This window comes from Salvelinus fontinalis, chromosome 20, assembly GCF_029448725.1.
Source record: "Salvelinus fontinalis isolate EN_2023a chromosome 20, ASM2944872v1, whole genome shotgun sequence".
In the NCBI taxonomy this organism is placed as follows: Eukaryota; Metazoa; Chordata; class Actinopteri; order Salmoniformes; family Salmonidae; genus Salvelinus; species Salvelinus fontinalis.
Genome location: NC_074684.1, coordinates 26,826,546 through 26,852,541, shown reverse-complemented (window position 1 = coordinate 26,852,541; position 25,996 = coordinate 26,826,546). Strand labels below are relative to the sequence as shown.

General features: G+C 44.8%; 1 protein-coding gene across 1 annotated transcript in view; it reads right to left on the bottom strand.

Annotated features, from left to right (window-relative positions):
• The window catches only part of LOC129817604 (collagen alpha-1(XII) chain-like), a 107,013-nt gene that overhangs the window by 49,302 nt on the left and 31,715 nt on the right, over positions 1-25,996 (bottom strand). The window contains exons 14-24 of the mRNA XM_055873031.1: positions 23,717-23,986; positions 21,938-22,204; positions 21,311-21,503; positions 21,058-21,182; positions 15,569-15,718; positions 15,278-15,397; positions 14,891-15,055; positions 13,414-13,560; positions 12,450-12,592; positions 11,165-11,297; positions 4,317-4,453 (exon numbers count right to left, since the gene is read on the bottom strand). Of these exons, the coding sequence (XP_055729006.1) occupies positions 4,317-4,453; positions 11,165-11,297; positions 12,450-12,592; positions 13,414-13,560; positions 14,891-15,055; positions 15,278-15,397; positions 15,569-15,718; positions 21,058-21,182; positions 21,311-21,503; positions 21,938-22,204; positions 23,717-23,986 (1,850 nt within the window). The remainder of the gene's footprint in view (positions 1-4,316; positions 4,454-11,164; positions 11,298-12,449; positions 12,593-13,413; positions 13,561-14,890; positions 15,056-15,277; positions 15,398-15,568; positions 15,719-21,057; positions 21,183-21,310; positions 21,504-21,937; positions 22,205-23,716; positions 23,987-25,996) is intronic.

The following is a 25,996-nucleotide window of genomic DNA, read 5'->3' as shown; positions in this document are numbered from 1 at the left end:
CAGTACTCCTGTGGTAGAGATGCATCCAGTACTCCTGGAGTAGAGATGTATCCAGTACTCCTGAGGTAGAGATGTATCCAGTACTCCTGTGGTAGAGATGTATCCAGTACTCCTGTGGTAGAGATGTATCCAGTACTCCTGAGGTAGAGATGTATCCAGTACTCCTGGAGTAGAGATGTATCCAGTACTCCTGTGGTACAGTAGAGATGTATCCAGTACTCCTGTGGTAGAGATGTATCCAGTACTCCTGTGGTAGAGATGTATCCAGTACTCCTGGAGTAGAGATGTATCCAGTACTCCTGTGGTAGAGATGTATCCAGTACTCCTGAGGTAGAGATGTATCCAGTACTCCTGTGGTAGAGATGTATCCAGTACTCCTGGAGTAGAGATGTATCCAGTAGTCCTGGAGTAGAGATGTATCCAGTACTCCTGAGGTAGAGATGTATCCAGTACTCCTGTGGTAGAGATGTATCCAGTACATATGTGGTAGAGATGTATCCAGTAGTCCTGGAGTAGAGATGTATCCAGTACTCCTGAGGTAGAGATGTATCCAGTACTCCTGTGGTAGAGATGTATCCAGTACTCCTGTGGTACAGTAGAGATGTATCCAGTACTCCTGTGGTAGAGATGTATCCAGTACTCCTGTGGTAGAGATGTATCCAGTACTCCTGGGGTAGAGATGTATCCAGTACTCCTGTGGTACAGTAGAGATGTATCCAGTACTCCTGTGGTAGAGATGTATCCAGTACTCCTGTGGTACAGTAGAGATGTATCCAGTACTCCTGTGGTGGAGATGTATCCAGTACTCCTGTGGTAGAGATGTATCCAGTACTCCTGGGGTAGAGATGTATCCAGTACTCCTGAGGTAGAGATGTATCCAGTACTCCTGGGGTAGAGATGTATCCAGTACTCCTGAGGTAGAGATGTATCCAGTACTCCTGAGGTAGAGATGTATCCAGTACTCCTGAGGTAGAGATGTATCCAGTACTCCTGTGGTAGAGATGTATCCAGTACTCCTGTGGTAGAGATGTATCCAGTACATATGTGGTAGAGATGTATCCAGTACTCCTGTGGTAGAGATGTATCCAGTACTCCTGGAGTAGAGATGTATCCAGTACTCCTGAGGTAGAGATGTATCCAGTACTCCTGAGGTAGAGATGTATCCAGTACGTATGTGGTAGAGATGTATCCAGTACTCCTGTGGTAGAGATGTATCCAGTACGTATGTGGTAGAGATGTATCCAGTACTCCTGTGGTAGAGATGTATCCAGTACTCCTGTGGTAGAGATGTATCCAGTACTCCTGAGGTAGAGATGTATCCAGTACTCCTGAGGTAGAGATGTATCCAGTACGTATGTGGTAGAGATGTATCCAGTACTCCTGGGGTAGAGATGTATCCAGTACTCCTGAGGTAGAGATGTATCCACTACGTATGTGGTAGAGATGTATCCAGTACGTATGTGGTAGAGATGTATCCAGTACGTATGTGGTAGAGATGTATCCAGTACATATGTGGTAGAGATGTATCCAGTACTCCTGTGGTAGAGATGTATCCAGTACTCCTGTGGTAGAGATGTATCCAGTACTCCTGTGGTAGAGATGTATCCAGTACTCCTGGAGTAGAGATGTATCCAGTACGTATGTGGTAGAGATGTATCCAGTACTCCTGGGGTAGAGATGTATCCAGTACTCCTGTGGTAGAGATGTATCCAGTACGTATGTGGTAGAGATGTATCCAGTACTCCTGTGGTAGAGATGTATCCAGTACGTATGTGGTAGAGATGTATCCAGTACTCCTGGGGTAGAGATGTATCCAGTACTCCTGGGGTAGAGATGTATCCAGTACTCCTGTGGTAGAGATGTATCCAGTACTCCTGTGGTAGAGATGTATCCAGTACTCCTGTGGTAGAGATGTATCCAGTACGTATGTGGTAGAGATGTATCCAGTACTCCTGGGGTAGAGATGTATCCAGTACTCCTGTGGTAGAGATGTATCCAGTACATATGTGGTAGAGATGTATCCAGTACTCCTGTGGTAGAGATGTATCCAGTAAATATGTGGTAGAGATGTATCCAGTAGAGACCCTTAGCTCTTCCATCAGTCATTTCTGAATGTTCTTGTTGGGGTGTCCAAGGAGACACTTTCGTTCAACTTCACATGAGCTTTCATCATAGCTTGAAGGTCTCTTAAATCCAAGTGAGAAATAATGACGTGGGATGCCCAGTGATATACTGCATCTCTGAGTCTGTGGCTGGGTGCTGGGGTGCTGGGGTACTGGGGTGCTGTGGTGCTGAGGTGCTGGGGTACTGGGATGCTGAGGTGCTGGGGTACTGGGGTGCTGTGGTGCTGAGGTGCTGAGGTGCTGGGGTACTGGGCTGCTGGGGTGCTGTGGTGCAGGGGTGCTGAGGTGCTGAGATGCTGGGATGCTGGGGTGCTGAAGTACTGGGGTGCTGAGGTACTGGGGTGCTGGGGTGCTGAGGTACTGGGGTGCTGAGGTACTGGGGTGCTGAGGTACTGGGATACTTGGGTGCTTAGGTACTGGGGTGCTGGGGTACTGGAGTGCTGGGGTGCTGAGGTAATGGGGTGCTAGGTTGCTGAGGTACTGGGGTGCTGAGGTACTGGGGTGCGGAGGTACTGGGGTGCTGGGGTGCTGAGGTAATGGAGTGCTGGGTTGCTGAGGTACTGGGGTGCTGAGGTACTGGGGTGCTGAGGTAATGGGGTGCTGGGTTGCTGAGGTAATGGGGTGCTGGGTTGCTGAGGTACTGGGGTGCTGAGGTACTGGGGTGCTGGGGTACTGGGTTGCTGAGGTACTGGGGTGCTGAGGTACTGGGGTGCTGGGGTACTGGGGTGCTGGGGTACTGGGTTGCTAAGGTACTGGGGTGCTGAGGTGCTGGGGTACTGGGTTGCTGGGGTACTGGGTTGCTGAGGTACTGGGGTGCTGAGGTACTGGGGTGCTGGGGTACTGGGTTGCTGAGGTACTGGGGTGCTGAGGTACTGAGGTGCTGGGGTACTGGGGTGCTGGGGTACTGGGTTGCTGAGGTACTGAGGTGCTGGGGTACTGGGGTGCTGGGGTACTGGGTTGCTGAGGTACTGGGGTGCTGAGGTACTGGGGTGCTGGGGTGCTGAAGTACTGGGGTGCTGAGGTACTGGGGTGCTGAGGTACAGGGGTGCAGGGGTGCTGGGGTGCCAGTATGCTTCTTTCAGCATGTTGTCCTGGCCAAGCCTGCCCATGGAGTCAAGATCGCAACCTACTGAATGTGCAGCTAATATAACACCCTGTGACATCAATGACTTGTGACTTTCCCTTAATAAACTCTGTCCCCTATTTAGGGGACTTTGAGCGGTTCTGGACCGTTTCCAACCAAAATTTTTGTGTACAGGGCGCTCAGTGAACGGCGCAACATCAATTGTTGTGCAGTTTGTGACAGCGCTGGTTGTCCCGCTTCGCATGCTGTTCTCCGCTCTCATCTGATATGCAGTATGTGAGCATAGGCAGCGACACGTCACATTTTCTGGCCTATCCAGACAAAGGATCGAACTCTCCTGGTGATGAAGCTTGCAGCTTTACTTACAATATGGCATATGAAACATATGAAAGTGAGTATCTCACTTTGATGTTCTCAGATGGATTTAGTGCTCTCAACATGAAAAAATGATGAATCATTTCATAGAATTTAAACAAGACCACTTTTTCTTGGTCACAGCACCACGTGCTTAAAGCTGAAGTTGTAATGAGTCTGCAGGGATTTGAATGGTGTCTGCGCATCGCTCAGAGGATGCTGGGTAGAAAATGCTCGGTCACCATAAAATGGTGGCAATTTTGTACACTCACTAAGTATGATCATATTTATTTATTATTTAAAAAAGGTTAAATATTAGATACGTCATTTATAATTTGATTGTTACTACATTTATAAAGCATTTCAATCATTTCAAACCCTAATCCCCACTTTTGTTGAAAAGGAAATATATATTTGTATCATATTTGTACTGTGCACTTGAGCTTGTATCCTCAAAAGTGACTAAACCTCAAAAATGTATAACTATTTTTACTAGAAAGGTGAGATTTGAATATTTCTGGCAGTGTAAGCATTACTAGGTATTGTTTATGGCCCTCTCATGATAAATAATTACTTTTGGGTATGTCTATTTAGGTGGAAATCTACATTATAACCCATATGGCTCTGGTCAAAAGTAGTGCACTCTGGAGGGAACAGGGTGCCATCTGGGACGTATTCAGAAGTAACATAGAGTTCTTCACTAACACTTTCCCAATGACGTCAGTGTGTAAATGTTTGGTGTTAGATAGTGTCACCTCTTTGAGCTCTCCGTCATCTGGCTTGTAGCTGATGATGTACTTGAGGACTTTCCCCGGGGAGGCGTCCCATCTGAGCTTCATGGTGCTATGGGTGACAGCAGTGATCCGCAGCTTACCCGATAGTGGCAAGGGTACTGGGGAAGAAGAATGACAGAGAAAGGGAAAGAGAGGGAGGAAGGAGAGTGTGAGAGGGGGGCAGGGGAATGAAAGTGAGAGGGGGGCAGGGGAATGAAAGTGAGAGGGGGGCAGGGGAATGAAAGTGAGAGGGGGGCAGGGGAATGAAAGTGAGAGGGGGGCAGGGGAATGAAAGTGAGAGGGGGGCAGGGGAATGAAAGTGAGAGGGGGGCAGGGGAATGAAAGTGAGTGAGTCTTAGAACCATTGGTATTGTGAGGGGAAACTGTTTTAGAGAGGGGGAGTGTAGAGACATCCTCAACCACAGTTACCACCTAACTACTAGTGTAGAGACATCCTCAACCACAGTTACCACCTAACTACTAGTGTAGAGACATCCTCAACCACAGTTACCACCTAACTACTAGTGTAGAGACATCCTCAACCACAGTTACCACCTAACTACTAGCGTAGAGACATCCTCAACCACAGTTACCACCTAACTACTAGCGTAGAGACATCCTCAACCACAGTTACCACCTAACTACTAGCGTAGAGACATCCTCAACCACAGTTACCACCTAACTACTAGCGTAGAGACATCCTCAACCACAGTTACCACCTAACTACTAGTGTAGGGACATCCTCAACCACAGTTACCACCTAACTACTAGCGTAGAGACATCCTCAACCACAGTTACCACCTAACTACTAGCGTAGAGACATCCTCAACCACAGTTACCACCTAACTACTAGCGTAGAGACATCCTCAACCACAGTTACCACCTAACTACTAGTGTAGAGACATCCTCAACCACAGTTACCACCTAACTACTAGTGTAGAGACATCCTCAACCACAGTTACCACCTAACTACTAGTGTAGAGACATCCTCAACCACAGTTACCACCTAACTACTAGCGTAGAGACATCCTCAACCACAGTTACCACCTAACTACTAGTGTAGGGACATCCTCAACCACAGTTACCACCTAACTACTAGTGTAGGGACATCCTCAACCACAGTTACCACCTAACTACTAGTGTAGAGACATCCTCAACCACAGTTACCACCTAACTACTCGTGTAGAGACATCCTCAACCACAGTTACCACCTAACTACTAGCGTAGAGACATCCTCAACCACAGTTACCACCTAACTACTAGCGTAGAGACATCCTCAACCACAGTTACCACCTAACTACTAGCGTAGAGACATCCTCAACCACAGTTACCACCTAACTACTAGCGTAGAGACATCCTCAACCACAGTTACCACCTAACTACTAGCGTAGAGACATCCTCAACCACAGTTACCACCTAACTACTAGCGTAGAGACATCCTCAACCACAGTTACCACCTAACTACTAGCGTAGAGACATCCTCAACCACAGTTACCACCTAACTACTAGCGTAGAGACATCCTCAACCACAGTTACCACCTAACTACCAGCGTAGAGACATCCTCAACCACAGTTACCACCTAACTACTAGCGTAGAGACATCCTCAACCACAGTTACCACCTAACTACTAGTGTAGAGACATCCTCAACCACAGTTACCACCTAACTACTAGTGTAGAGACATCCTCAACCACAGTTACCACCTAACTACTAGCGTAGAGACATCCTCAACCACAGTTACCACCTAACTACTAGTGTAGGGACATCCTCAACTACAGTTACCACCTAACTACTAGTGTAGAGACATCCTCAACCACAGTTACCACCTAACTACTAGCGTAGAGACATCCTCAACCACAGTTACCACCTAACTACTAGTGTAGAGACATCCTCAACCACAGTTACCACCTAACTACTAGCGTAGAGACATCCTCAACCACAGTTACCACCTAACTACTCGTGTAGAGACATCCTCAACCACAGTTACCACCTAACTACTAGCGTAGAGACATCCTCAACCACAGTTACCACCTAACTACTCGTGTAGAGACATCCTCAACCACAGTTACCACCTAACTACTAGTGTAGAGACATCCTCAACCACAGTTACCACCTAACTACTAGTGTAGAGACATCCTCAACCACAGTTACCACCTAACTACTAGCGTAGAGACATCCTCAACCACACAGTTACCACCTAACTACTAGTGTAGAGACATCCTCAACCACAGTTACCACCTAACTACTAGTGTAGAGACATCCTCAACCACAGTTACCACCTAACTACTAGCGTAGAGACATCCTCAACCACAGTTACCACCTAACTACTAGTGTAGAGACATCCTCAACCACAGTTACCACCTAACTACTAGCGTAGAGACATCCTCAACCACAGTTACCACCTAACTACTACCGTAGAGACATCCTCAACCACACAGTTACCACCTAACTACTAGTGTAGAGACATACTCAACCACACAGTTACCACCTAACTACTAGTGTAGAGACATCCTCAACCACACAGTTACCACCTAACTACTAGTGTAGAGACATCCTCAACCACAGTTACCACCTAACTACTAGTGTAGAGACATCCTCAACCACAGTTACCACCTAACTACTAGTGTAGAGACATCCTCAACCACAGTTACCACCTAACTACTAGCGTAGAGACATCCTCAACCACAGTTACCACCTAACTACTAGTGTAGAGACATCCTCAACCACAGTTACCACCTAACTACTCGTGTAGAGACATCCTCAACCACAGTTACCACCTAACTACTCGTGTAGAGACATCCTCAACCACAGTTAACACCTAACTACTAGTGTAGAGACATCCTCAACCACAGTTACCACCTAACTACTAGCGTAGAGACATCCTCAACCACAGTTACCACCTAACTACTAGCGTAGAGACATCCTCAACCACAGTTACCACCTAACTACTAGCGTAGAGACATCCTCAACCACAGTTACCACCTAACTACTAGCGTAGAGACATCCTCAACCACAGTTACCACCTAACTACTAGCGTAGAGACATCCTCAACCACAGTTACCACCTAACTACTAGTGTAGAGACATCCTCAACCACAGTTACCACCTAACTACTAGTGTAGAGACATCCTCAACCACAGTTACCACGTAACTACTAGCGTAGAGACATCCTCAACCACAGTTACCACCTAACTACTAGTGTAGAGACATCCTCAACCACAGTTACCACCTAACTACTAGCGTAGAGACATCCTCAACCACAGTTACCACCTAACTACTAGCGTAGAGACATCCTCAACCACAGTTACCACCTAACTACTAGTGTAGAGACATCCTCAACCACAGTTACCACCTAACTACTAGTGTAGAGACATCCTCAACCACAGTTACCACCTAACTACTAGTGTAGAGACATCCTCAACCACAGTTACCACCTAACTACTAGTGTAGAGACATCCTCAACCACAGTTACCACCTAACTACTAGTGTAGAGACATCCTCAACCACAGTTACCACCTAACTACTAGTGTAGAGACATCCTCAACCACAGTTACCACCTAACTACTAGTGTAGAGACATCCTCAACCACAGTTACCACCTAACTACTAGTGTAGAGACATCCTCAACCACAGTTACCACCTAACTACTAGCGTAGAGACATCCTCAACCACAGTTACCACCTAACTACTAGCGTAGAGACATCCTCAACCACAGTTACCACCTAACTACTAGCGTAGAGACATCCTCAACCACAGTTACCACCTAACTACTAGCGTAGAGACATCCTCAACCACAGTTACCACCTAACTACTAGTGTAGAGACATCCTCAACCACAGTTACCACCTAACTACTAGTGTAGAGACATCCTCAACCACAGTTACCACCTAACTACTAGTGTAGAGACATCCTCAACCACAGTTACCACCTAACTACTAGTGTAGAGACATCCTCAACCACAGTTACCACCTAACTACTAGTGTAGAGACATCCTCAACCACAGTTACCACCTAACTACTAGTGTAGAGACATCCTCAACCACAGTTACCACCTAACTACTAGTGTAGAGACATCCTCAACCACAGTTACCACCTAACTACTAGCGTAGAGACATCCTCAACCACAGTTACCACCTAACTACTAGTGTAGAGACATCCTCAACCACAGTTACCACCTAACTACTAGCGTAGAGACATCCTCAACCACAGTTACCACCTAACTACTAGCGTAGAGACATCCTCAACCACACAGTTACCACCTAACTACTAGCGTAGAGACATCCTCAACCACAGTTACCACCTAACTACTAGCGTAGAGACATCCTCAACCACAGTTACCACCTAACTACTAGCGTAGAGACATCCTCAACCACACAGTTACCACCTAACTACTAGTGTAGAGACATCCTCAACCACAGTTACCACCTAACTACTAGCGTAGAGACATCCTCAACCACACAGTTACCACCTAACTACTAGTGTAGAGACATCCTCAACCACAGTTACCACCTAACTACTAGTGTAGAGACATCCTCAACCACAGTTACCACCTAACTACTCGTGTAGAGACATCCTCAACCACAGTTACCACCTAACTACTAGTGTAGAGACATCCTCAACCACAGTTACCACCTAACTACTAGTGTAGAGACATCCTCAACCACAGTTACCACCTAACTACTAGTGTAGAGACATCCTCAACCACAGTTACCACCTAACTACTAGTGTAGAGACATCCTCAACCACAGTTACCACCTAACTACTAGTGTAGAGACATCCTCAACCACAGTTACCACCTAACTACTAGTGTAGAGACATCCTCAACCACAGTTACCACCTAACTACTAGTGTAGAGACATCCTCAACCACAGTTACCACCTAACTACTAGTGTAGAGACATCCTCAACCACAGTTACCACCTAACTACTAGTGTAGGGACATCCTCAACCACAGTTACCACCTAACTACTAGTGTAGAGACATCCTCAACCACAGTTACCACCTAACTACTCGTGTAGAGACATCCTCAACCACAGTTACCACCTAACTACTAGTGTAGGGACATCCTCAACCACAGTTACCACCTAACTACTAGTGTAGAGACATCCTCAACCACAGTTACCACCTAACTACTAGCGTAGAGACATCCTCAACCACAGTTACCACCTAACTACTAGTGTAGAGACATCCTCAACCACAGTTACCACCTAACTACTAGTGTAGAGACATCCTCAACCACAGTTACCACCTAACTACTAGTGTAGAGACATCCTCAACCACAGTTACCACCTAACTACTAGCGTAGAGACATCCTCAACCACAGTTACCACCTAACTACTAGTGTAGAGACATCCTCAACCACAGTTACCACCTAACTACTAGTGTAGAGACATCCTCAACCACAGTTACCACCTAACTACTAGCGTAGAGACATCCTCAACCACAGTTACCACCTAACTACTAGCGTAGAGACATCCTCAACCACAGTTACCACCTAACTACTAGCGTAGAGACATCCTCAACCACAGTTACCACCTAACTACTAGTGTAGAGACATCCTCAACCACAGTTACCACCTAACTACTAGTGTAGAGACATCCTCAACCACAGTTACCACCTAACTACTAGCGTAGAGACATCCTCAACCACAGTTACCACCTAACTACTAGTGTAGAGACATCCTCAACCACAGTTACCACCTAACTACTAGTGTAGAGACATCCTCAACCACAGTTACCACCTAACTACTAGTGTAGAGACATCCTCAACCACAGTTACCACCTAACTACTAGTGTAGAGACATCCTCAACCACAGTTACCACCTAACTACTAGTGTAGAGACATCCTCAACCACAGTTACCACCTAACTACTAGTGTAGGGACATCCTCAACCACAGTTACCACCTAACTACTAGCGTAGAGACATCCTCAACCACAGTTACCACCTAACTACTAGTGTAGAGACATCCTCAACACATCCAGCCTCTGTGTTTATGACAGAAGCATGACGATCCTACTCACCGTGCTAGTTTAAAATGACAAATAAAGGAAACGACAAGTGATCTAACACTACTGTTGTGGTGTCTAAGTGGCGGCCTACAAAACAATAACAATGCTTTATGACAGTGAGAAATATCTTATAACGTCCACCATAAAAATCTAAGCCCTGTGTACTTATCCATCATGTGGAATTATGTCAGTTTTCTTAAGACACTCTTAATGAAGCCAAGAAGGAGAGGATTATGGTTATTCTCCCCATAAGAAACCTATACTTCTGCATTTTCCAATGGGAAACCCTATGGGAACTTGATGTTGTTTAACACTTTACTGCCACCAATCAGACCCAATATACCCCTGGTTGTGTAAATGACTTTGCTTAATAGGCCTACAAGAGCAATATAAACAAGTTCCATCCATGTCTAACCCAATTAAAACAGCTTAATGAGCATGGGTTGGCAGGGGATGTTGTTTATTTCAGCATTGTGTACCGTAATGAAACAAATGCCCTCCCACAAGAGTGGAAGTCATAAGAGCTGCTATCCCCACATGAAAGTTTCCTTTTAACCATCGCTGTCCCCCTGAGGGCAACCGAACAGCGTCTTTGTGAAACTCATCTCAATACACTTCCTGTCTATCACTGTAGCTCTTCTTACATAATTCGACATCCAAATAAGAATATTGGATTGGCTGAACCTGGACACGTTTATAGGAGGTGACTTCAAGGTTTACTCTGGGTAATTGGGATGAGGTTGTGTGAGGAAACCGACGAAGAGGAAGACAAACAGAAAGGAGGAGAGGAGAGGAGGCGAGGGAGCAGAACAGCTGCAACACTTACAGGTGGTTTCAGTGCCCTTCAGCGGCTCTGCGCTGGTCTCCTCTCCAGTCACGGAGAAAACGTTGACCATGTACTCGGTCAGAGGTGTCAGCTTGGTCAGGACCACAGTGGTGACCGTCCCATCGACAAACATCTAAAGAGAGAGAAAAGGGCATGGTCGTTATGCAGGAAACCCCAAGCTCAAAATCCAAGTATATTCAACAGGAGGTAGACCAGAAGATAGACGGTGACCTCAAGTCCCCCCTCTGTACTGCTGTCTGCCAAGGAGTTTCAAATTCGTCATGGGATAATATTGTAATTACAGCAGGTCAAAATGAAATGTTCCTAATACGGCACACGTTTAAGAAACCCAAAACAAAGCTGAAATCTTCTTGCACACGTACTCTCGCTTCTATGTTTCAGAGGGATATCCAAAAGAATGGACCACATATCAGCAAATTGAAAGTGAAATCTGATTTATTTGTGTGAATATGTGTTTAGGGTTCCAATGCAAGCAATAAAAATGAAGGAGAATGGTTGGAAGGCCAGGATTCTCTTTTCCAGCAGGAGGAGTTATGCAACAAGTCTAAACTAACTGGGTCTGGTTGAAGTTTTTTTTAACCTTTATTTAACTAGGCAAGTCAGTTAAGAACAAATCCTTATTTACAATGACGGCCTACCCCGGCCAAAACCGGACAACACTGGACCAAGGTTGGGGCCTGGTGGAAAGTCTTTGGTCTTGCTTTCAGACAGGGCTCACTAGAACCACCCAAACCCTGACATGGGCCAATGAAAACACAATGCACAGAATAGACCCAGTCCTGTATTTATGAGGACATAAGTGACAGAAGGTTACAGTAAGTGTAACTGAATGCAGGTCTGCCTCAGCCACTGTGGTCCACTTCTCAATGCTGAGAAGAGCGCCAGATGGCTTAATCTGACTGAATCAGATCCACAAGAAATGGATCGAAGATGGGAACTAGGTGGATTTAAGCAAAAATGTTACACTGGATAAACTTGATAACTGTGAAATCTCCAGCGAGGCGGCATATAGGGCAGTTCCTACACCAGAAAGTCCTGGATAAACAGACTAAAATTAGACCGCTGACAAAGTAACCAGATCACCTCATGGCAAGACGAACCATGGAGGTGTGAGAGAGGAATTCAGACCAAAAGGAATCATTCAGCCAATTCTCTGTCAAATCCAAACCAGGTGTGACGATGAATAGCTGATGCTCTTAAAATGCTATGACCTTGGAGAGGTGAGGTGATTGAGTTGAGGGGAGGTACAGTACTATAGGCTTACCTGTTCAGTGACTCCTCCCGCCACGGGCATGTAGTCGATGCGATACTTTTCCACTGGACCTTCGGGCCCTGTCCAGGTGGCACGGAACGAGTGGTGGGTCACCTCGGAAGTCACTAGGTTAGTAGGCGGCTCCAGGCCTCCTCCTGGTCGAAGAGCAGAGGGAATGTGAGCCGACACGTCAAATATTTCACACACTCAATTTTCCAACCACAAATCTGTCCCTTTCACCTCAGCCTCACCGACAAAATATATATATTTTTTTATGTTTCCATCCCCATGGAGTAAATCACTATTTTGTCTCCTCATAAATTTTATTGAAGGACAAGAGTGTGTCCAAAAAACAAAAGTTTCCATCAACTGGTTGGACCTTATCTAACTTAAGTCAATAAACTAAATGTATCAAGTGTGCAAACTAGTGACAGTTTCGAGGCAATATCCACAAGTGTTGGCATTTGTTCTGTCTTTTCATTGGCTCATCTCATAAATCATGCTGTTCTTATTGCTATGCTCCACATGCTATGCTAATCCATTTATTCAACTGATGGGAGATATCAGTACAGCTTTTTCTGGCTTACAGGTTAAATGGCTTTTTAATGTATTTTCCTTGCCATCTGATGCTATCTTAGATTAGAAATACCCCTAAACCCCTAAATGCTGTCCCAAGTACAATATCCAGCGTACAAAGAACTAGCTTACCATGATTTGAAAGAGAGTGCGAGAGCGAGAGAAGAGAGAGAGAGAGAGAGAGAGAGAGAGAGAGAGAGAGAGAGAGAGAGAGAGAGAGAGAGAGAGAGAGAGAGAGAGAGAGAGAGAGAGAGAGAGAGAGAGAGAGAGAGAGAGAGAGAGAGAGAGAGAGAGAGAGAGAGAGAGAGAGAGAGAGAGAGAGAGAGAGAGAGAGAGAGAGAGAGAGAGAGAGAGAGAGAGAGAGAGAGAGAGAGAGAATAAGAGAGGATGTTGGACTTACCTGGACCCTTCACACTGTTACAGAGGTTGATGGTGAGCTCATCAACTATATCCAGCAGAAAGGAGAAGTCATTCACGTTGTACATGTGAATCTCATCTGGGTCTGAGGCAATGGACCTCAACTCATTCTCATCAGCGTTCTTCACACCTAGAAACCACATAACACCACAATATATACTTCTGTTGGGATCATGACAAAATAGACTCAACTGTCCTCTGTTTATGATACAATCACAACACAAAAATCTGTTTATTGTAAAATGTATGTTTTCATTGTCCCCCACAATGAAATTGATGAGAGGACTGTGGATCTGTCTCTGTACATTAGTACGTGCATACATTTGCACGTTCATCACACGCGATATCTCAGACACCACTAGCCCGATTTTGACAAAACATGGGTGAATGATGCGTCTTGCCAAAGTGATCTGGCATTTACAAAATTACACTGATTGGCCAGATGGTGGCGCTATAACAAGCGATTGAAAATTCTAACTCTGAAAGGAAACGCCCCTCACCCCATTTGGTCCCTCTCCCCTGAGGTCCGCCATGATGAAATTGCCGACATTTAACATTTTGTGAAAAAAACGCTCCTCCTCTAGCACCGCATGACCGATCTGCACGAAACTGTCAACGCAATAATTTTCAGACCACTACCCAAAACAACATGGCCGCTATTGACCAATAAACATTCACGTGGTTGGGGTCTGGCACATTAATGCATATAACTCAGTCAAGGAAATTCGTATTGTAACAAAATGTGGTACATATGTTGCAAACACTGTCAAGACTCAACCTATGCAAGAACATTCATATTGACCACACAGTGGCGCTATAATACGCACATGTTTATATCTCTTGGTCTGTTTGAGTGATGAAATTTGGCACACATATTCAGGGATTTGCTAACCCACGCGATATCTCAGACACCAGATATCTCAATTTATTTGTAACTTAAATGTTTTAACCTTTATTTAACTAGGAAAGTCGGTTGAGAACAAATTCTTATTTTCAATGACGGCCTAGGAACAGTGGGTTAATTGCCTTGTTCAGGGGCAGAACGACAGACTTTTACCTTGTCAGCTCAGGGATTCGATCTAGCAACCTTTCGGTTACTAGTCCAACGCTCTAACCACTAGGCTACCTGCTTCGATGAATGGGTGAACGATGAATGATGCATCTTATCATAGAGATACAGAATTTACAAAATTACACTGATTGGCCCAAGGGGGGCACTATAGTAATCAACTGTACGTACATTAGTCACACACAATATCTCAGAGACCACTGGCCCGATTTTAATTAAACATGGGTGAATTATGCGTCTAGCAAAATGACACTGATTGGCCGAAAGGGGGCGTTGCATCATTCTTGGCGGATGACATGTTTACTGTTGCCTTGTTTGACATGGTCACAAACTTTGATGGTTAACTGAAACATGCAATGTTGTTCAGTTATACACTAGGAGGGTCACTCACCGATGGCGTAGAGCTCGATGTTTTCGTCCCTCAGCACCTGGGAGTTGGTGATGATCTCATCCTGCGACTTGCCGTCAGTGATGAGCACACCGATCTTGCGTGAGTCTTTACGCAGTCCCACGTTGGGCTTGAAGTTGTTCTGGAGGATGTAGTTCAAGGCCATACCTACAGAGACATTAGAGAGAATGTTTCATGTTACGTTAAGTTGACTTCAGTTAAAGATGCACTCCAGGATCTTAAGCACAACAAATCCACAAAATATAGTACGAATTGGATTCGTAACATATCATACGAATCGCAAAAACAAAAAGACAAAAGTTTGAGAGTGCATCTTTAAGTTAAAAAGATGACAGTTTTCAGTTGGCCCTTTATTTCATGATATGTCACCTGTCATGGTGTTTCCCCCTTTGTAGGGCAGGTCAGCCACAGCTTTGAGCAGCCCGTCACGGGTTGGGTGGGCATTCAGATGCCACTCAGTCTTGGGGTCTCCACTGTACTGAACCATACCTGGAGAGAACAAACAGAACCACAGTATGACGCCAGCGTGATTGATCAGAATTCAACATGCATTTCCATTTCCAGTACCAAGTCCAGACCAAACTTAGAGAGAATGGGCTGGGTGATGAACCAATGCCATCATACACATCACCAATGGGATTTGATCAATAGAAAGATTACCGATCATGACTCTCTCAGGGCTGATGTCAAATACACCAACAATGCGAGCGATGAAGGCTCGGATGGTTTTGAAGTTGAGACGGCCAATACTCCATGAGCCATCGACCAGCAGGATGATGTCAGCCTTGGCCTGGCTCTTACACTTGGCCTCTGTAAGGAGTGGAGGAGAGGGCCGTGAGAGGGAGGCCTGAAACCATGGACACCCCTCGGATGTGTACAGTCCATGTAGTGTGATAAATGAAAGGATGTGTGTCAGAAGGGGCGAGAAGGGTGCCAAAGAACAACAGAATAATATAAACACTTTCAGACAGACATGCACAAACAAAATATGCACACCAAACACAGAGATGAACAACAAGCAGAAAGACATCACCAAAATCCCAATAACACACTAACATTGAACGTTTTTATCTACAATAAACATGTTTTGCTACAACTCGTTTTGCAGCAGTATGTTTCTCTTCTCTTGAAGAGGGGATGAACTCTTGTTTTCCCCTTGGGTCTTGTTATTTTTTGTCTTCTTCTGGTCTTTTTCTTCTTCTGTGTCAATCCTGTTGTACATCCTCAAGGCCTTTTTGTGGCCTGCAGCCTTCTTGATGTACTGTATGTGGGGCAGTCATTGGGTTTGTCCCCTGCCCTGAACAACTAGACCGACCCTGCTGACAGATGATATACGACAGACTCCTCTCTCCCAGAGTTACTGCAAATTCCTGCTGTGCTTGCTATTTGCTACACCAGACACCTGTGGGGGTGAAAGGGGGTTGCTGCTTGCTCGTCCTGCAGCCGAGCAAAAAGAGCCAGATGCACCGAGTAGTTTGGACACCGAGCTATGCAATCTGCCACGGTGTCTGCGAATTGAAAAAAGGTTAGAAGAGAAAACAATTATTTACCCACTTTTCTTTAATGAAAAATGCAAAACAGATGCTTAACGACGTGTGGGGGATCGCCCCTTGTAAAATGTATATCTGATTATATAATGGACCAGTTTGTTTGAGTTATAACACTGGTAAACAAGCGCTTTTCCGTAAGCTTAATCTACACTACTGGTAAAAGTTTCAGAACACCTACTCATTCAAGGGTTTTTCTTTATTTCTACTATTTTCTACATGTAGAATAATAGTGAAGACATCAAAACTATGAAATAACACATATGTAATCATGTAGTAACCAAAAAAGTGTAAACAAATCTAAATATATGTTATATTTGAGATACTTCAAATAGAAACCCTTTGCCTTGATGACAGCTTTGCACACTCTTGGCATTCTCTCAACCAGCTTCATGAGGTAGTCACCTGGAAGGCATTTCAATTAACAGGAGTGCCTTTTTAAAAGTTAATTTATGGAATTTCTTTCCTTCTTAATGTGTTTGAGCCAATCAGTTGTGTTGAGACACGGTAGGGTGGAATACAGAAGATAGCCCTATTTGGTAAAAGACCAAGTCCATATTATGTCAAGAACAGCTCAAATAAGCAAAGAGAAACAACAGTCCATCGTTACTTGAAGACATGAAGGTCAGTCAATACGGAACATTTCAAGAACTTTGAACGTTTCTTCAAGTGAAGTCGCAAAAACCATCAAGCGCAATGATGAAACTGGCTCGCATGAGGACCGCCAGAGTTACCTCTGCTGCAGAGGAAAAGTTCATTAGAGTTACCAGCGTCAGAAATTGCAGCCCAAATAAATGCTTCACCGAGTTCAAGTAACAGACACATCTTAACATCAACTGTTCAGAGGCGACTGCGTGAATCAGGCCTTCGTGGCCGACACCAATAAGAAGAAGATACTTGCTTGGGCCAAGAAACACAAGCAATGGGCCTGGTTGGCCCTGTCCGGGGTATAATCAGATGGGGCCACAGTGTCTCCTGAACCCTCCTGTCTCAGCCTCCAGTATTTATGCTGCAGTAGTTTATGTGTCGGGGGGCTAGGGTCAGTCTGTGATATCTGGAGTATTTCTCCTGTCTTATCCGGTGTCCTGTGTGAATTTAAGTATGCTCCCTTTAATTCTCTCTCTCTTTCTCTTTCTCTTCTCTCGGAGGACCTGAGCCCTAGGACCAGGATTACCTGGCCTGATAACTCCTTGCTGTCCCCTGTCCACCTGGTCGTGCTGCTGCTCCAGTTTCAACTGTTCTGCCTGCGGCTATGGAACCCTGACCTGTTCACCGGACGTGCTACCTTGTCCCGGACCTGCTGTTTTCTACTCTCTCTCTCTGCCGCACCTGCTGTCTCGAACTCTGAATGCTTGGCTATAAAAAGCCAACTGACATTTACTACTGAGGTGCTGACCTGCTGCACCCTCTACAACCACTGTGATTATTATTTGACCCTGCTGGTCATCTTTGAACGTTTGAACATCTTGGCCATGTTCTGTTATAATCTCCACCCGGCACAGCCACAAGAGGACTGGCCACCCCTCAGAGCCTGGTTCCTCTCTAGGTTCCTGCCTTTATAGGGAGTTTTTCCAAGCCACCGTGCTTCTACATCTGCATTGCTTGCTGTTTGGGGTTTTAGGCTGGGTTTTTGTATAGCACTTTGTGACATCGGTTGATGTAAAAAGGGCTTTATAAATACATTTGATTGAATGGACATTAGACCGGTGGAATTTTGTCATTTGCTCTGGAGGCCAAATTAGAGATTTTTGGTTCCAAACGCTGTGTCTTTGTGAGACGCGGTGTGGGTGAACGGATGATCTCCGCATGTGTATTTTCCACCGTAAAGCATGGAGGATGAGATGTTATGGTGTGGGGGTGCCTTGCTGGTGACACTGTCTGTGATTTATTTAGATGGACTGGAATTCAAGGCACACTTAACCAGCATGGCTACCACAGCATTCTGCAGCAATACACCATCCCATCTGGTTTGCGCTTAGTGGGACTATGACCCAACACACCTCCAGGCTGTGTAAGGGCTATTTTACCAAGAAGGAGAGAGATGGAGTGCTGCATCAGATGACCTTGCTTCCACAATCACCCGACCTCAACCAAATTGAGATGGTTTGGGATGAGTCGGACCGCAGAGTGAAGGAAAAGCAGCCAACAAGTGCTCAGTATATGTTGGAACTCCTTCAAGACTGTTGGAAAATTATTCCAAGTGAAGCTGGTTGAGAGAATTCCTAGAGTGTGCAACGCTGTCATCAAGGCAAAGGGTGGCTATTTGAAGAATCTCAAATATAAAATCCACGTTTAGAATATTTCTGGTTACTACATGATTCTATATGTGCTATTTCTTAATGTTGATGTTTTCACTATTATTTTACAATGTAGAAAATAATACAAATAAAGAAAAACCCTTGAATGAGAAGGTGTTCTAAAACTTTTGACCAGTAGTGTAAGTCTCAGAGACATTCATCAACAAAACCGCATGTCATCAACTGAGACAGTGTACACTGTCTGAGAGGCATCTGATAAAAAACAGATGACACTGACTTTGTTGTTTAGAATGGGACACAGTGTCACATTAAGCAAATACATAAAGCAAATAGATTAATCTATCTACGTTGACTGGCTAGTATGTGGTCATTTAAAGGAGTGATTCATTCTGTAGTCTGTTTATAGTGTCATCCAGTGGTGTAAAGTACTTAAGTAAAAATACTTTAAAGTACTATTTAAGTCGTTTTTTGGGGGTATCTGTACTTTACTATTTATATGTTCTACAACTTTTACTTTTACTTTTATTTCACTACATTCCTAAAGAAAATAATGTACTTTTTACTCCATCCATTTTCCCTGACACGTTACATTTTCAATGCTTAGCAGGACAGGAAAATGTTCCAATTCACACAATAATCAAGAGAACATCCCTGGACATCCCTACTGCCTCTGATCTGGCAGACTCACTAAATACAAACGCTTCGTTTGAGCGTTGGAGGTTGCCCCCATCTTTCAGCAAAAACTTTTTAAAGTAAAAAATTGTTCGGCCTGGTTTGCTTAATATAAGGAATATACTTGTACTTATTTTATTTTTGTATAATTTAACAATTACATTTACTTTTGATAATAAAGTATATTTAAAACCAAATACTTTTAGACTTTTACTCAAGTAGTATTTTACTGGGACACTTTTTTTTTTTCTTTTTCTATTAATGTATCTTTACTTTTACTCAAGCATGATAATAAATATTTTTTCCACCACTGGTGTCATCCTAGTTCTAATTGGCTCTACCACATACAGTCACTATGGATACATATATACAGTACCCCGAGGGCTATAACACCCTCTGAGCCAGGGAGAAGAAAAACCCAATTCCACCCTATAACCACACTAGCTTGGTCATTATTAAACTCCAGGGCCAAACTACTGCAGTAGTTTTAGTGTCAGCGGTGAACGCCCATGGTGTGTGTGTATGTGTGTGTGTGTGTGTGTGTGTGTGTATGTGTGTGTGTGTGTGTGTGTGTGTGTGTGTGTGTGTGTGTGTGTGTGTGTGTGTGTGTGTGTGTGTGTGTGTGTGTGCGTGTGTGCGTGTGTGCGTGTGCGTGTGTGTCCAAGGTCTGGTCTGGGTGCATGGTGGACTGGAACATCCCTTGCTCTGCTCCAATTGGTGCGGTGGGCAGTCTGTTACTGTGTGTCAGTGTGTCTGCTCCCCATTACTGAGACTAATTTCTGCCCAGGGTCACCAGCTTTCTCTCTGGGGTCTTATATGAGAAACATAACATTTTCCTAGCCGCATGCAGTTTTGTTCCACAGCAGCCCGGTTGGCACTGCGCATATCTCATGGTTGTAAAACATCTCTAATTGCAAGCAGAGAAACTTTTTTCCATTATGCTAACTATTTATGAGATGTAAAAATGGGAAATATTAACTTTTGCATGTCAAGAAGTATTATGGATGAAACAATATGGCTGCTTGTCCAAATGGGCACGGTGATGAGAAATATCAGCAACGTAATAGGTTTGGCATGCTGAACGTTTGTGGGTGGGGGGGTGTAACCTGACTAATCCTTTACTGGCACTGGAGCAAGACAAAAGGAGGTCAAAACACCCGTAGTTAATCCTGAAAATATCAATGTCCCACTTATCAATACACCCCTTCACAGTCTTAACACCATATGAGGCAGAAAAGACCATTAAAGCCAAACAGCTATAAATGATTAGTACTCATTATAATCAATGGCTGTATAATGTGGTGTGTTATTCTAATGGTTGTGATTTTGATTAGTTTAGACAAACACATAATTCACTCGTGGGATAATTAGTACCATGTCTCTCACAGTGGGAAGACCCCTCCTCTGCTCTAATGGGGGTGGGAGCAGAGATGGGCTGTGGCTGGGACGCTGTGTGTCTGTGGTTTGGTCCGTGTGTCTATCGGAGTGGCTGTTCTGTGGCTGTTCTATGGTTGCATCCCATATGGCCCCCTATTCCCTAATCCCTATATAGTCCTCTGCTCTGGTCAAAAGTAGTGCACTATGTGCGGAGTAGGGTGTCATTTGGGATGCATCCTAAGTCTGTACAGATGTGTATTATAGTCGGTTATGTTAAGGTATTGTAAGGTTTTACCGTTCCAAGATTCCAATGGCACTTCGGGGGCGTCGGAGAGGGTAGTCTTCTCCTCTCCAGCCAGTGCTGCAGAGTGGCCTCCATCAAACATTCCAAACACAGTCACAGAGTACTTTGTTCCGGCCCTGATGAGATGGAGAGATGAGATTTAAAGTTACTTTTATCCTCACAATGTCCTATGTAGCCGTCTAAGAATGTCAGATCAATGTCACCGACAACTTTCTGTCTGAAGATAGAACTTCCTGTGTCTCACCTGAGCTCCTCGAGCACCACAGTGTTGTCATGGGGCCCAACCAACAGCTCTCCCAGGTCGATATCATCGCCACTGGGGTGGAAGGTGACCTTGTAGCCACGAACATCTCCTGGAGCTGGGTCCCAGGAGACTCTGAAACTGTTCTTGCCGGGCTCTGACGTCTGTAGGTTTCTGGGAGCTTTGTAAGGTGACACTATCAGAGGACAGACAAATAGAGAAACCATATCAGTTCAAATTCATGGGAGAAAAGTAATAACGTAATAACTTCAACTTTGGCAACACTAGTCTTTTTTCATTGAGATCAGCCAACACACATTCCAGTCAGTTTCTCATTAGTCCATAATACAAGTCTTAAGTCCTAGCCTACGTCCAAAACTGCACCTTATTTCCTTTATAGTACACTACTATTTACCAGGGCCCATAGGGCTCTGGTCAAAAGTAGTGCACTATATAGGGAATTCCAGTGTCTTAGAACCCAATGGTATGCCATGTGTTAGTGGTAAGCTCTCCGTATTAACCAAGTGTCTGAGGTTTTGTTAGTGAAAAGACACCTGCTCCACCTACAATACTCCCATAATGTGTCCTACTGTATCTCATATCATGGGGTTGAATTATGCACCAACGTACGTGTCGTTCCTACTCCTTGCCTTGCTTTTCCTTCTCCCCGCTTGTAAATGGGGTGCACCTTGATGCCATAGGTGGTCATGGGCGTCAGGCGCTTCAGCACGGTGGAGGTTGAGGTGCCGGGAACCCTAGCAACCATCTCTTTGCCCCCAGCGGTGGGCGTGTATGTCACTCGGTAGTTGATGACTTTACCCGGCGCGGCCATCCACGTTACCTTCATGCTTCGCTCAGTCTCGTCGGACACAGTAAGCGCCCCAGCAGCAGCAGACACTAAGGACATAGAGGAGGGCAATATTTTATAAAACATCTACCCTTCGATACGTAGCGAGGATGCTGAGAACAACGATCTAAAAGAGAGTTAGGCTCTTATCCCCAAATCTGGTCATCTTAACTTTCCCTTTTCCCATTCTGAATAGAGCTAAGCTCCATGTACTATCATGTAAAAAGGTCTGTTTGTTCCACCATTTCTGCAAGCAAGACTAGTCAAACCAAAGTCAATCCTTCCAAACACTTAATGATCCCAGGAAAGAATGTCAGACCACTAGACTAGACTCTCACTGAGGATTGATATTGGCCACCAACTTCTCAATGTGTTGCTTGACCTGAATGGACCTGTGACACTGTTACCGGAGATCCATTGGTTCCGCTGTGCGAACGTAACGAGGTAAGCACGGATTTGAAAGAGGCGAGGCCTCCTGAGAATGTCTCAAGAATGTTTTCTGTTGAAAATGTGCTTGACTTGGCCTGCCAGAGTCAATACACGAAACGGCTTTCCATATCTACATGTCTATTCAAACCTTCACACTGGTTCCTCAAGAGTTCGAGGAAATTTCCATCAATATGATTTCCCATGTATGCATGAGTAGGATAGGAGGATGTGTGGTCGATTTGAGCCTGTCTTAAATTCTGCTCCCACGCACCCTAACAGGCAGCATACAGGACATATTACTCCGCCATGCGCTGCACACATGCATTGTAAAAATGTTAAAAATCCCCTCCACAAAAGTGACGTTATCTTAGATTTTAGAACACAGAATGCATCATAACTGTCACCACCCCAAGTTTTCCACTGCAGACCAGAGCTTAAAAGGGAGTCTTAGAAATGGCCTTTTTCCACAATACCCGACACCAAGATAAAAGGGTTTCAGAGAGTGATGATGATGAGCACTTGGATGGAATTTTGTCATTTTTTTAATGTTTTTTCCTTATCATATTGGCACTGGTATACCATAGTACCATTGCATGAAAATTGATGTGATGGCCCGAAGAGAGTTTCAAACTGTTCTACAGATCTACAAAACCATTCAAGTACACCTTCAAACCTCAGCAACTAACAACACCACTTCAGTGATTTTGTTAATCCCTAACAGTGATGAGACATTGCTTGCATCCCAAATAACACCCTATTCCCTACTTAGTGCACTACTTTTGACCAGAAACATGTGGGTCTTAGTCAAAAGTAGTGCATTTAATGGGGCATAGGGTTCCATTTGGGATACACACATTGTGTCCATCTCTGAAATCTAACACAGAGGTTTCCCTGCCAGACTAAGTCAGTGGCACAGATCAAGAAGAAAGGAAGCAGGAAGTTGAGCCAGCACTTTCCCAAGGATTCTGAGGGGTTGGGCGAGCAGAGTTGGAGAGGGAACTGATCTGTCTTCAGCATAAACTGACGAGGCAGATGCTGGCTAACCAAGGAAGTAATCCGATTACGCTTGTCATTTTGAGTAATCCTGTGGATTACATTACGAACAGAGGATGATGTGTAATAAACAGTAGTACCATCAGTGGTCTCCTGTCCAGTCAGCGGGCTTCCGTCTCCTCTGCCATAGGAGGCCAGGACAGACACCTGGTAGAGGGTCTCAGGAGTAAGGCCCTCCAGCACGGTGTTGGTGACGTCTCCAGGGACCATCTTCTCCCCTGACTCGTCACTGTACATGGACTTCCAGCGGATCCTGTACATATTCACGTTCCCAAGGGCAGCCGTCCAAGACGCAGCGAAGCTGGTGTCCGTCACGTCGCTGGTGACAAGGTCCTTGGGGGAGCCCAGTTCTGAAACAAACATGGAGGAAAACAGATTAGATTTCTGGGTAAGAATTTGGGAGAGGATACAGGATACAGTGATTGGTTGCTGATAATCAATCAACGTGCCAACACACTATCTGGATCGACACTGCTCAGTAAAAGAAAAGAACGCGCTCAACACTAAATCATCTTGTGTAAACAAGTAAAAATGGTGCTTAGAACCAAAAATCGTATGCACTTCTGCAAACAACATACATGCATATCAGTGCTTCTGACAGATCCCCACACCCCTGCTGAAGCTCATAAGACATGTGTCTGACAGCGTCTGGACTGATTGGATTATTCAAAATGGAAACTATTGAAACTGTGTCCAGAGGACAGCATAGTTTGTATAATTTTTTTGTTGCATTGTTTGTATATCGTTGTATTCGAAATTTGTGCGACTTTTCTTGTCTATCAGTGTATCAGTGTTTTGTTACTTGTCATGTTTTGTGTTTTTTGCAGACCCCAAGAAGAATAGCTGCTGCTTCGGCAGAAGCTAATGGGGATCCAAATAAACAAATAGTTGATCAGTTAGTCATAGTTAAAAATACTAGAGAGCAGGAGAGCAGCACAGATGCACACAACTACCCAGACAGAGAGACCACACAGTAATCTACCCAGACAGAGAGACCACACAGTAATCTACCCAGACAGAGACCACACAGTAATCTACCCAGACAGAGAGACCACACAGTAATCTACCCAGACAGAGAGACCACACAGTAATTTACCCAGACAGAGAGACCACACAGTAATCTACCCAGACAGAGAGACCACACAGTAATCTACCCAGACAGAGAGACCACACAGTAATCTACCCAGACAGAGAGACCACACAGTAATCTACCCAGACATTTACATTTTTTACATTTAAGTCATTTAGCAGACACTCTTATCCAGAGCGACTTACAAATTGGACAGTTCATACATATTCATCATGGTCCCCCCGTGGGAATTGAGCCCTTGTCCCCCCATGGGAATTGAACCCACAACCCTGGCGTTGCAAGCGCCATGCTCTACCAACTGAGCCACACGGGACCACGTGACATAGAGACCACACAGAGACCACACACACATAGAGACATAGAGACCACACAGTAATCTACCCAGACAGAGAGACCACACAGTAATCTACCCAGACATAGAGACCACACAGTAATCTACCCAGACAGAGAGACCACACAGTAATCTACCCAGACAGAGAGACCACACAGTAATCTACCCAGACAGAGAGACCACACAGTAATCTACCCAGACAGAGAGACCACACAGTAATCTGTGGTGCAACTAATTCATTAGGTTCACAGATGAAGTCAGGTACCTGCAGGTAGGGTTGCAAAATTCCGGGAATTTTCGATAAATTCCCTAATTTTCCCGAAATCTTAGTTGGAGGATTCCTGGAATCAGAAGGGAAGAAGCAGGAAATCCAGAACAGGATTTCTGGAGAACCAGGGAATTTATTGAAAGTTCCGGAATTTTGCTACCCTACCTGCGGTAATGGATCCCTTTTGGAACCTGATGTCCTTCATTTCAGAGGGCTAAACTAGGATTACAAACATGCCTCTCACCGTGACATATGGTGAGAGGCATATAGGAGACTCCCAATAAACTAAAGCTCCACCACAGTTCACATCTGCTTCACATACTGGATGGAGGGAGGGAGGGAGGGAGGGAGGGAGGGAGGGAGGGAGGGAGGGAGGGAGGGAGGAGCTATGGGTCTATGGGAGAGAACGGTCATGTTGTGTGATCTCACCACTTTTCCTAACTGCATTGCTGGGTTTGGAGCTTGCAAGAAAGGCATTCCTTGTGCACGTGACATTAAAAATGTGAAACTTGATAATGCAGACAAGGGAAGCCTGTTTGCCATAACATATAGATTTGTTTAACAAAACAAGACCAAATGTAATTTTCCATGCATATGTTACGGCAATAAGACACATGGATCTTGTGCTGCACAGAGCCGGCAGACTATAGGGATTATAGAGATGACAGATT